We start from the raw sequence: 12,813 nt of genomic DNA, 5'->3' as shown, positions 1-12,813 counted from the left end.
GAGCCAAGGTTCCCGGGCAGAGGGTCCCCAGCGGTAGGTGGGCCCTGGCTGGCGGGGTCCTCCCCATGGTTCATGAGGTGGGAAGGAGGAAAAACGGAGGCCTGGCAGGATGGGAAACAGAGCTGAAGTCAGCCAGTTCCGTGACCTGTGTCGTGGTTGGTAGGGACTGGAGCCAAAATAAAGATCCTTCAATTACTTGAAGGGGGTTTCAATTATTCACACTCTCCCCCATTCCCTGCCTGGCTATGTCCATGTTCAAGGAAAGCTTGTATCATCGTGGAGGTGAAACGAAGGTCTTCTGAGTGACCAGCGCTGTTTCTATCTATCCAGACAATCAATATGTTTATTGGAACTGAAAAGAATTTCTTCTTTATCTATGTTCGTCAAGCACACTCTTCTTTCAATGAATCTGCTGAAAGGCCAGTTATTATGTGCCAGATAGAAGTTATCTTTAAAGTAACTGAAATTCCTTTTTTCTTCATTTGAAAATTAGCATATCCCTGGTGTCCAGTCTGAAACACAGTATGTGCTCAACACATGTCTGCTGAATGAAAAGTATAAATGACAGGGTTACAAAATGTTACTAGAGTTAACAATGAGGGGGTTTCCGTAATAGCTCAGTTGGTAAGGAATCCACCTGCAATGCAGGAGACCCCAGTTTGATTCCTGGGTCGGGAAGATCCGTTGGAGAAGGGACAGGCTACCCACTACTGTATTCTTGGGCTTCCCTTGCAGCTCAGCTGGTAAAGAATCCGCCCACAAAGTGGGAGACCTGGGTTCGATCCCTGGGTTGGGAAGATCCCCTGGAGAATGGAAAGGCTACCGACTCCAGTGTTCTGGCCTGGAGAATTCCATGGACTGTACAGTATAAAGTAGGAAAAATAGAGTTAATAATGAAGTTCTTTGAATCATCAAAGATGATTCATCTAAACCTATTTACACCTTCTAATGCTTTCTTTCATTTGTTCATTCATTCATGTGTAGCGTAACTGAGACAGCATCAGGCTTTTAAGACAAGGACTGAAGATTTAAGACCTTGTTCAGGCAAAAGGTTTCTGAGGTAGTACAATCCAACAGCTTCACAGGGAACCAGATGTGATGGCTAATTAGTCAGGTAAAAGCTGACAATTATTTGGCCTTTATTATGTGCCATGAACTGTGTTTTACAGGGTTTATCTAATTTATTCTTCACAAAACCCTATGTTGCTGCTAAGCTACTTCAGTCGTGTCTGACTCTGTGTGACCCCATAGACGGCAGCCCACCAGGGTCCCCCATCCCTGGGATTCTCCAGGCAAGAACACTGGAGTGGGGTGCCATTGCCTTCTCCGACAAAACCCTATAAACAGGGACAATTAGAATTCTTATCCACACTTAGCACAGGACGGCGTGGAGGTTTGGAGAAGCTAAGGAACTGGCCCAAGGTCACACAGCCGTCTGGCTCCAAAGTCTGAGTTTCAGCCTAAGCTGTAGGTTGCCTCTGGGCCTCATGTACCAACTGAGACAGCTGGTCAGTGTGTGTTCTGAATCCTTTTTACCTCTAAAATTTGAAGGCTTGGAGATTAAACAAAGACTTGTGGGAAGGCCCTGCCCATGGACATTCCGATTTAATGGTGGGGTCAGGGACCCCTTCAAAAAGCTCGTGAAAACTATGGATTCTCCCCCTCAAAAACACACATGAGCACATACCCAAAATTCAGCAAGCACTCTCAAGGGCATCACAGACCCCTGAACCCGAAGGCTCATCAACAACTAAGCCACCTCTCAACTCTTCACAGGCGAGGGAGTGACTAGACAACCATCTGAGATAGGAGTCTCAGACACAGGGAAAGTGAGGAGCCTAACACAACACAATCGGTACAGGTATGGCCCTGTCCTCACGGGGGTTTAGGGTATTTGCTTACAACTAGTAGGAAGAAGGGAAAATCCCCAGGGGCAAAGTGAGTCTCTCAGGTGTGATCCAGGGGTTTAACTGGGAACAATGAAGAAAAGCTTCAGGACAGTATATAAAGCCATTAGAGCAAGGCAGCTTTACTAAGTAGTCTAATCAGAGCTCAAAGGAAAATACCAGTTATTTGCTCTCTATTATTAGAGTGTCTCTATCCATTTCCGGATTCTGAGCACTGTAGAGCCATGAGGGGCCACAGAAGCACATCCTCTCCACCGCCCCCAAATAAGAGCCCCGGGCTCTATTTTCATCAGTCCCAGTAAACCTGTGGCTTGATATTAAGCTAAGCAAAAAGAAATGGCCAAAGGGGGGGGAACGGAGCTTGTAAATATGATATGTAAGATTAACAAGCTTACATTTTCAAACTGTTAGGGACAGGGAGAGAATTCCTCTGGTTCTTATTTCATAGGATTTAACCCCACCCTCCCAACCCCATGTATCCTAAACGGATGGGGTCTCCAGGATTCATTCATTAGAAATATTCATCATACCTATCTTATAAAGCCGTGCCATTGTCTCCTATGACCCAATGTGGTTCACCCAGAATTATATACTATTCAAGAGTCCTGGAGACCTAGGCACTTAACCATTTTGTTTTATTTTTCATAGCGTCGCTTTTATTATCATTATTATTATTTTAAGACCTGAGGCTCTTCAGAAAAGCCCTATATCCCGACCCCTTCCTGTACCCAACAGGAAACTGAGGCTCAGGGCTCTGCCTCCCATGCAGCAATCCTCCTCCCAGCACGACTACTGCATTTTAAAGAGCAGGTCTGCGGGGAGCTCTGGAGACTGATTTTTAAGAACGGCCCCCTGATAGGGGCACACCAACCCCCAAACCCTTCGTAGCTCGCTTCCCCAGACCCCAACCGTCCGGACACCCAGAGTTCGACCGGGCCTCCGGACGCAGAGAGGCTGGAGGCCGAGGCGCCCGAGCCCGAGGGTCACCTGCTCCCCACGCCGGAGACGCTCGGGTGGGCGCTGCCCGGCCTCCCACCCGGCCATCACCTCCCCCCGACCTCGACGGGCCGCGGCCCCAGCGCGCCGGCCCAGGCCCCCGCCCCAGAGGAGGCCGCCGCCAGGGCCGCCCCCTCCCCGTCCAGGCCCGCGGCGGCCCGGAGGCAGGTATTTCTGCGGACGCGGGCGCCGAGCCACGGATGACTCGCTACGTGACCTTGGGGGCAGGCAGGGCCGGTCGCCGCCAGAAGTCCGTGCCTCAGTGTCTCCGCTCTGCGAAATGGGGAGAGCCGCGTCAGCGCCGCGCTCCGGCCGCAGGAGGCTCGGCGGGGCCGAGCTCTGCGGAAAACGTGCGGCGGCAACCCCGACGGACGCGGCGCCGGCTCCGCAGGGAACGAGGCGCGCCGCCTCGGCGCCCGCCTCCGGGCCCGCGTGCGTGCCAGGCCCCGGGCGTCCCCGCAGGCGCGCCCGGACGGCCGCCGGCTTCCCGGCCCGGCTCCGCGCCCGCAGCCGCCCCCCTAGCCCCCCGCCTTCCCGAGCAGGGGCGCGCGAGCCCTCCTGGCCCCCCGCCCCCACGTCGCGGCGCTTCCGTCCCTTACCGAGACCCCAGGCCGGGCCGCCGAGCCCGGGACGCGCAGGCCGTCCCCAGGGCCCCGAGTCCGCGCGTCCGTGCGAGCGCGGGCCGCCCTCGCCGGAGCCGGGGCCGCCTCGGCCATGGCCCTGCGCTGTCCGGCCCGGAGCCGGAGTCGCCTCCGCCGCCGCCGCCGCCGCGCGGCCCCACGCAGGCCGGACCCCCCCACCCCACCCCCCGGCCTCTCCGCAGGCGGCGCCCGCCCGGCCCGGCCTTCCCCGCCCGAGCTCTCGCGGCCGTCGGGCCCGGCCTGCTCGGGGCGGGCGGGGACGGAGCGGCCGAGCCCGGCGGCGGCGTCGGAGCGGGGCGCGCGGCGGTGCGGGTGGCCCCGGCGGGCTGCGCCCCGGCCGCGAGCTGGGCCCCGGCCCTCAGCACCGGCCCGCGCGCGCGCGGCCCCTCAGCGGCCGCGGCTGCGACCCCCCGGCTCCGGCCCCGGCCCCGGGCTGCGAGCTGCGCTGCCGTCCCGGCGCCTCTTCAGCAGGGGAGCTGCACAGCAGCTGCCATGTTGATACAAACTGCATCCTGGGAGGCATGTCCCTCTCAGGCCGTTTAAAGAGAAACACTCCGAGGCTCGTCGGAGGCTGCAGGAACCCAGACAGCTCCATCTACAGCCGGTAGGAGCGAACAGTGTCGAGCGAGCAGCCGGGGCGGCGACGGACACGCCCTGAGCCCCGGGGCCAGCCCGTCGTGCCGCCCGGGCCGAACCGCTCGGGCCTCCCGCCTCCCCGACCCCCGTGGGCCGCCCCCTCGCCCCCCGGCCTCTCACCTGGGGTCCTCGCCTTGCCGGCCACCCTAGGGCGAGACCCGGAGGCGGGAGAGCGGAGGAGGAATAACCGCGCGCGGCCGAGAGGCGACGTGCTGGGGTCTGGAGGCGGCTTGATTGGCTCCGACAGCCTTCCTCCCGCCGGGTCCCCCCCGGCTCCTCTCAAACCCAGAACCCGGGTCGTTCCCTTTTCAAAAACCTGCGCCTCACAAAGGGATCTGAGAAGCCCGTCACACCAAAGAAAAAAAAAAAAGCCCGGAGTTCATGTGACCGGGCTCTGTGCAGCCGGGGTTCCCGGGGAGCCAGGGGGTTGGGTGCTTTTTTTGTGAGACGCGTCCGGGGTGTTTGTTTTCGACCTGAAAGGACGGAATGCGGAGGGAGGATCGAGAGGGCCTGGGGGGCTGGCGGGCGGCGGCGGGGGGCCCGAGCCGGCGTCTGGGAGGAAACTGAGGCCGGGTGGCGGGACGTGACTTGTTTACCTCCAGTGCCTCTTTCCGTCCCTGGGAGGAATGCTCTTTCGAAGGGTGGGGGAGAGCGATCCCAAGAGGAATGGGGGGAGAGCGTGGACTTGGCGACTCCCTCTTTCCTGGACAGGTTCACCTACACACACACACACGTATTTGTGAAGTACCTACCGAGGTAGCAAGGGCGGGAAATGACACGGAAAAGAAAGTACAGGCAGGCGATGAAAACCCAACTCGAAGTAACTGAAGGAGAGAGAAAAGTAGAGTCTATTTGTTTACCTAAAGGGACCCCGGGTGGGGGAAGGGGTGGTCAGGGCCGGTGGGCTTGCCCTGAGAGACAACAAGAACCAGACTTGGTCGGCTGTCAGATCTCTCTTTGAAAAATGGAAAAATAGCCGGTGGAGAGAAGGCCAGGGCCACGGAATCCTTTTTCTCCCTTCCCTTCTCCGGTGCTTTTCCTACCATGTGTCAGTAAACAGTGCGTGCACTGGTTTCCTATCCAAGACTTTAACTTGAATAATGTAGGTCAGTCCATATCCTGTTGGAACTTGCTTGATTTCCATGCATCTTATGTTTCTGAGATTGAGTCATGCTTGAACAAGCATGCCTGGGTCATTCGTTTTAACCACTGTATAGTATTTCATTGACTAAATAACCTTGTTTACTTTCCACTCCCCACAGGGGAATCCCTGTAAATGTCTCTTTGCCCACTGGGCAGAGTGGCTCTTGGAGGGACACAGACACTCAGGGCTGGGGACAGGAGCACTTTCATCTTCCTCGGACTCCCCAGAGCGCTCACCAAAGAGAGGGGGGCCCAGTGACACACCTACCAGCAGTGCCTAGATCCACATCCTCACCAGCACTTCTGATAATGGACGTTAAACCTTTGCCAGCAGGATGAGTGTGGAATGGCAGTTCATTATTTTACTTATTTAAATTTCCCTGATTAGTAAGGAAGTTGAGCATCTTTTCATGTTTGCTAGATATTTGGTTTCTTCCTCTGAATTTTCTCTTCATATCCTTTGCCAAAATTTCTGTTGTAAAGTCTTATTGGTTTACAGGCTTAAAAATAAAAACATATTCTGGATATTAATTCTATCATCAAACACTAAGGTGATGCATTCAAGTTTTCCATCTTACTACTTACTCACCATAGTTGTTTTCTGTGTTCCATGCATTCAATCATATTTTTTCCTTTTCTTTTCCCTGTGTTTGCATTGAGTATTTTTCTTAGTAATTCTGTTTTCATCAGTCACTAGTTAGTTATACATCATTTTTAATGGTTGCCCTACATTTTACAATATACATCTTAAAGTTTCAACAGCCTGCTTCACGTAAATTATACCACTGCACCTGTGTGCTTAACCTTATAGTTTATCCACCATCCCTTGGGCTGTTGTTCTTAGACATTATAACCAGCATACTACATTGTTGGTCGTGCACATAGCAAATATCTTCTCCCAGTCTTTGTCTTTTCTTTTTAAACTGTTCAGAAAAGAAATTTCTTTCTTTTTAAAAAGTATTTATTTGGCTGTGCCGGGTCTTCTGCGGAATGCTGACTCTTTAGTTGTGGCATGTGAACTCAGTTCGGGCATGTGGGATCTAGTTCCCTGACCAGGAATGGAACTCAGGCACCCTCCACTGGGAGCTGGGAGTCTTAACCACTGGACCACCTCGGAAGTCCCTGTCTTTTCTGTTAACATTTTTCATGGTTATATATGTTACACAAATATTTGCATTTAAATATAATTAAATTTAGTACTTTAGGGTTTGTACTTTTATTTTTGTTTATTTTCTTCCCTATCCAATGCCTTAAGGATATGTCTCAATTTTTTATTCTAAATTGTTTACAGTTTAACTTGTATACAGGTCTTTAATCTAGAATTGATTCTTTTAGCTTTTAATAAAAGTTGCATCTCTACTGAGATATAATTCACATAGCATTAAATCCCTTCGTGTAAAGTGTACAATTCGGTGGTTTATTATGCTCACAGAGTTATGCCCCCATCACCATGGCCCAAGTGTAGAATATTTTCATTACTCTAAAAAGAAACCCTGTACCCAAAAGCAATCATTCTCCGTTTGCCCCTACCACTCCCACTCAGTCCTGGGTAACAACTAATCCACTGTCCGTCTCTGTAGATTTGCCTATACGGACATTTCAAATAAATAGAATCATGTAATATGTGGTCAGTGTTTACTAGCTTTTTATACTTGCAGAGTCGGACACGACTGAGCGACTGAACTGAACTGAACTGAATGTTTTTAAGGTTCATCCACATTGTAGCATGGGAGTATATCATTCCTTGTTATTGCCAAATAATACTGTGTTGTATAGATAGACCCAATTTCAGTTATCAGTTCATCACTTGCTAGGTTTTTAGATTGTTTCCACTCTTTGTTATCAAAAACGCTGCTGTGAATATTTGTGGACAAATTTTTGTATGGACGGATATTCTTATTTCTCTTGGGTATAAACCCGAGAGTAGGATTACTCTTACTTGGACCAACAACTTAATATTTTCAGGAACTGCTAAATTGTTTTCCAAAGATGCTGCACTTTATATTCCCACCAGCCAGTGTAAGAGGGTCCCGACTTCTCCATATCCTCACCAATACTTAATTATCGTTCTTATTATAGCGATCTCTGGGTACGGAGTGGTATCTCACTTTGCTTTTTTAAAAAATAATTTTAATTTATTTTTAGGTATTCTGGGTCTCTGTGGCTGCTTGGGCTTTTCTCTAGCTGTGTCGACTGGGGGCTGCTCTTCATTGTCACAGGCTTCTCGTTGCAGTGGCTTCTCTTGTTTCGTTCGGGGCGTGAGCTCCAGGGCAGGCGGGCTTTAGTAGTTGCAGCACGTGGGCTCTGGAGCACAGGCTCAGCGGTTGTGACACTCAGGCATCATTGCTCCACGGCATGTGGGATCTTCCTGGACCAGGGCTGGAACCTGTGTCTCCTGCATTGGCAGGTGAATTCTTTACCACTGAGCCACCAGGGAAGCCCCTCAGCAGTAGTTTAGATTTCCATTTCTTTAGTGACTAATGATATTGAGCATCTTTTTATGTGCATGTTGGTCATTTGTACGTCTTCTTTGGAGCAGTGTCTGTTCGGAATCTTTGCCCATTAAAATTTTTTCAATTCCTGTGAAATACACATGATATAAAATTTAGCATTTTAACCATTTTAAAATGTACACTTCAAAGTCAGTAGTATTTAGTACATTCACACTGTTGTGTAGCCAATCTCCAAAACCCTTTTTATCTTGCAAAACTAACACATCATACCCGTCCAACAATTACTCCCCATTTCCCCCAGCCCCAGCTCTAGGCAACTACCTTTCTTCTTTTTGTCTCTATGAATCTGACTATTCTAGGTGCCTCATGTAAGTAGAATCATACATTATTTGTCTTTTTGTGGTTGGCTTATTTTACTTAACATAATGTCCATCATCAAGATTCATCCTTGTTGGGAATTCTCTGGTGGTCCAGTGGTTGAGACATAGGCTTTCACTGCTGTGGGTCCAGGTTCCATCTCTGGTCAGGGAACTAAGCTCCTACAAACAGCCAGGTGCAGCCAAAAATAAATATATAAGCACAGACTCCTTGGGGATATCCCCCATAGTCCAGCGGTTAAGACTCTACCTTCCAATGCAGGGACTGAGTGTTTGATCCTTGCTCCAGGGACTAAGGTCCTACATATGACCAAAAATTAAAAAAAAAAGATTTATCCATGTTGTAGCATATGTCACAGTTTTCTTCCGTTTTAGGGGTGAATGATGTTTCGCTGTATGTGTAGGTCATATTTTGCTCGTCCGTTCCTCCGTGTCTATTGTGAATAATGCTGCTATGAACATGGTTGTATAAATATCTCTGAGACGCAGCTTTCAATCCTGTGGGGTATGTACTCAAAGCTGAATTGTTAGATCATATGGGTTCCATTTTTGATATTTTGAGGAACCACCATAATGTTTTCCATCGCAGCTGCACCGTTGTACTTTCCTATCAACAGTGTACAAGGGGTCCAGTTTCTATGCATCCTCGCCAACACTAATCATCTTCTGTTTTGTTTTGATAGTAGCCATTCTATCAGGTATGAGGTGGTATCTGATGGTGCTTTTGATTTGCATTCCCCTGCTTCCCTGGTGGCTCAGATGATAAAGAATCTGCCTGTGATGTAGGAGACCTGGGTTCAATCCCCGGGTTGTGAAGATTCCCTGGAGAAGGGAATGGCAACCCACTCAAGTGTTCTTGCCTGGGAAATCCCCTGGACAGAGGAGCCTGGTGGGCTACAGTCCCTGGCGTGGGAAAGAGTCGGACACAACTGAGCGACTAACACACATATTTTTCACTATGAATTCAGTTCTATAATTGTATAAACTTCTGCTATATTTTCTCCCTCGAGATTAACAGTTGTATATTTGACACATTAATAGTAAATATTGTGTAATCAGTTGAAGTTTTTTGCTATGAACTTATTACAATAGGAATTGTTCCAAAAAACAAACATGTAAGGCAGTATTAAAATGTCAGCAAAATGTGTTTTGCTTTTCTTCTTTAAAAATGTTTATGTATTTGACTATGTGGGGTCTTAGTTGTAGCACAGGGGATCTTTTAGCTGTGGCATGTGGGATCTGGTTCCCTGACCAGGGATCAAACTCAAGTTCCCTGCATTGGGAGCTTGGAGTCTTAGCCACTGGACCACAAGGGAAGTCTCTGTTTTTTCTTAAATAAGTGGTTAATCTTTAAAAATATGTATTTTGTATATCATTTTATTGTTTATTTCTTACTTTATTCCATTGTGATTATAAACAGTGATCTGAATAAAATTATTTGGAATTTGTTGTAATTTGCTTTGTAGCCAATTTTTGCAAATATTCTATGTATATTTAAAAAGAACATAAAATATCTAGTTGTTTTTCAGGTTTTCTATATTCTTACTAATTTTTGTCTGTTTTATCAATTACAGAGAAAGAGGTATATAGAAACACGCCATTGTGATTTTTTTCCTATTTTTCCCTCATTCTGTCACTCTTTGCTTTTTGTGTTTTGAGTTCATGCTGTTAGGTACATTGTGCGTACTTAGTCACTTCAGTCGTGTCCGACTCTGCGACCCCGTGGACCATGGCCAGCCAGGCTCCTCTGTCCGTGGGATTCTCCAGGCAAGAACCCTGGGGTGGGTTGCCATTTCCTTCTCCAGTGATGAAGTATGAAGTGAGTGAAGTGTAGTCACTCAGTCCTTTCCGACTCTTTGCAACCCCATGGACTGCAGCCTACCAGGCTCCTCCATCCATGGGATTCTCCAGGCAAGAGTACTGGAGTGGGTTGCCATTTCCTTCTCCAAGGTACATTGTACCTTACTTTTTTCACAACATCAGTTCAGTTCAGTTACTCCATTGTGTTCGACTCTTTGTGACCCCATGGACTGCAGCACGCCAGGCCTCCCTGTCCATCACCAGCTACCGGAGTTAACTCAAATTCATGTCCAGTGAGTCAGTGATGCCATCCAACCATCTCATCCTCTGTCGTCCCCTTCTCCTCCTGCCTTCAATCTTTCCCAGCATCAGAGTCTTTTCAAATGAGTCAGTTCTTCACATCAGGTGGCCAAAGCATTGGAGTTTCAGCTTCAACATCAGTCCTTCCAATGAATATTCAGGACTGATTTCCTTTAGGATGGACTGGTTGGATCTCCCTGCAGTTCAAGGCACTCTCAAGAGTCTTCTCCAACACCACAGTTCAAAAGCATCAATTGTTCGGCGCTCAGCCTTCTACGGTCCAACTCTCACATCCATACACGACTATTGGAAAAACCATAGCCTTGACTAGACAGACCTTGTTGGCAAAGTAATGTCTCTGCTTTTTAATATGCTGTCTAGGTTGGTCATAGCTTTTCTTCCAAGGAGTAAGCGTCTTTTAATTTCATGGCTGCAGTCACCATCTGCAGTGATTTTAGGAGTCCCCCAAAATAAAGCCTGCCACTATTTCACAACACAGTGACCTTTTTATTCTAGCACTGGTTTTTGCTTTAAAGCCTGCTTTATCCAGTCGTATTGCTATGCCAGCTTTCTTTTGATCAGTGTTTGGTGATGTGCCTTTTTTCCTTCTCAGTTCTTTACTCTGCACTATACTGTGTCCTTAGGCTTTAGGTATTTAGTCACATGCTGTTTACATAATATCAAGTGTGTTTTACCCTTGTCTGGGAATCAAGGCTAAGGCCCAGAGCTGAGGACAAAAGGTATTAAAGCACCCCACATTTTGATTTTGTGCAGCCTGAAGGCGCGGGGAGAGTCACTTACCTACAGAGCTTATGAGGAGGCACCACTTTCGAACTGACCCTGTCCCTCCTGCAGCTCCCCTCCCCTGCCCCCCAGCATAAACAGGACTGCAAGAGAAGGGGTTTCTGGGCCGTCCCTCCCCTTCCACCGAGTAGATCCCAAGAGAGATCTGGGTCCCCTTTTGTGGAGCCTGGGAGTGTGGCTCAGGGCTCTCTCCCATTACAGGGAGGACAAGGCGAGGAGATGATGCCTGTTTCCTGAAGTCTGTGGGAATGGTGGAACGTGGAAGCAGACAGTTTAATGTAGCAATTTCTGAAGGCTTTCTACATCACCAGGAAGACATTCGGCCACTCCCACCCGGTTCAAGTTCCCCTCAATCCCTGATGGTGCAGTGTAGACCCAAGCAGCTTCCTCGCCTTCTTGTAGAGCACAGAGGTTAGATGGGGTGGGACAGGGACCCTGCCACTGTCCACATCTACACAGGGCCACAGACCAAGTAACGGGCACCTGCCCCTGGGAAGAATTAGGGGCAGACGTTTCTAGTTACCCCTCTGGGAGTGAGTCTCAGTGCGAGAGAAGGACAGGGTGAAGCTGAGCCCTGCCCCCAGATAACCTCCCCTATTGAGTCCCTAGAAGCCACCGTAGCAGCACAGGCCTGTGGCCTCCAGGTGGAACCCAGGGGAGGGAGGGCTCTGGTCAGTACACACAGCCACGTTCTCCTTCAGTCCCTTCCGAATGCACCATGCCTTGGCCCAAAGTGAGGCTTTGCAAAGGTCTAAGCTAGAATGTGGGCTTCCCAGGTGGTGCTCGTGGTAAGAACCCTCCTGTCAATGCAGGAGATGTAAGAGACCTGGGTTCGATCCCTGGGTTGGGAGGATCCTCTGGAGGAGGGCACGGCAACCCACTCTAGTATTCTTGCCTGGGGATTGCCTCCGACCGAGGAGCCTGGCCGGCTACAGTCCATGGGGTCACACAGAATCACACATGACTGAAGCGATCTGTTACGCACACACGCAACCTAGAGTGTGGGTAAAGGAAGCCTGGAAGACAGGACAGAGAAAGGAGGAAGGGTTTGATGAGCAGATCATGTGCTCTCCTCACTTCAAGCCGCTCACTAGTGCCCCAGACAGATAAAGCCTGAACTGGAGTAGTAGGGGCCCCGGCTCTGAGTTCAAACATGGTTCACACTGGAGGCTGGAATGAGACTTTCTGACAACAGAAAGTTTTTGAAACATTTTGGAATCTCAAAAAGATGTCATTATTGTACTGAATAACCAGTAAGGAAAGAAGGGCTGACATAACACAATTATGGGGCAGTCACTGGAAAAGGGGAAACTATTTCATGTTTAGGCCCCCAGTGAGTTAATATTTCTCATAAAACTTCAAAGCATAGAGCTGGATTTTTGCATAGTTTTATAATCTGATAGTATGTCTCCTTGACATTTATTTATTTGGCTACACCAGGTCGTAGGTTTGGCACGTGGGACCTTTGATCTTCATTGCAGTACGCTGGATCTTTAGTTGCAGCATGTGAACTCTTAGTTGTGGCATGGAACTCTTCAGCTGTGGCTTGCGGAATATAGTTTCCTGACCAGTAATGGACCCCAGGACCCCTGCATTAGAAGTGTGGAGTTCTAGTCACTGTACCACTAGGGAAAGTGAAGTCGCTCAGTCGTGTCTGACTCTTTGTGACCCCATGGACTATAGCCCACCAGGCTCCTCTGTCCATGGGATTTTCCAGGCAAAAATACTGGAGTGGGTTGCCATTTCCTTCTCCAGG

At 49.4% G+C, this 12,813-nt stretch overlaps 1 protein-coding gene across 2 annotated transcripts in view; it reads right to left on the bottom strand.

Annotated features, from left to right (window-relative positions):
- The window catches only part of ZNF777 (zinc finger protein 777), a 33,433-nt gene extending 28,966 nt beyond the window's left edge, over positions 1-4,467 (bottom strand). Inside the window, exon 1 of one of the 2 annotated variants that reach the window (XM_018046810.1) lies at positions 4,301-4,467. Coding sequence is in view for 1 of the 2 variants with exons in the window: in XM_018046809.1 (XP_017902298.1) it covers positions 3,503-3,619 (117 nt within the window). In the remaining variant the exon portion in view is untranslated. Of the gene's footprint in view, positions 1-3,502; positions 3,647-4,300 lie in introns of those variants that run through there. The other variant, XM_018046809.1, reaches the window with a different exon arrangement.

The sequence above is a fragment of the Capra hircus genome, chromosome 4, assembly GCF_001704415.2.
Source record: "Capra hircus breed San Clemente chromosome 4, ASM170441v1, whole genome shotgun sequence".
Classification (NCBI taxonomy): domain Eukaryota; kingdom Metazoa; phylum Chordata; class Mammalia; order Artiodactyla; family Bovidae; genus Capra; species Capra hircus.
The sequence above is the reverse complement of the archived record's forward strand: the minus strand, read 5'-3'. Positions and strand labels throughout refer to the sequence as shown.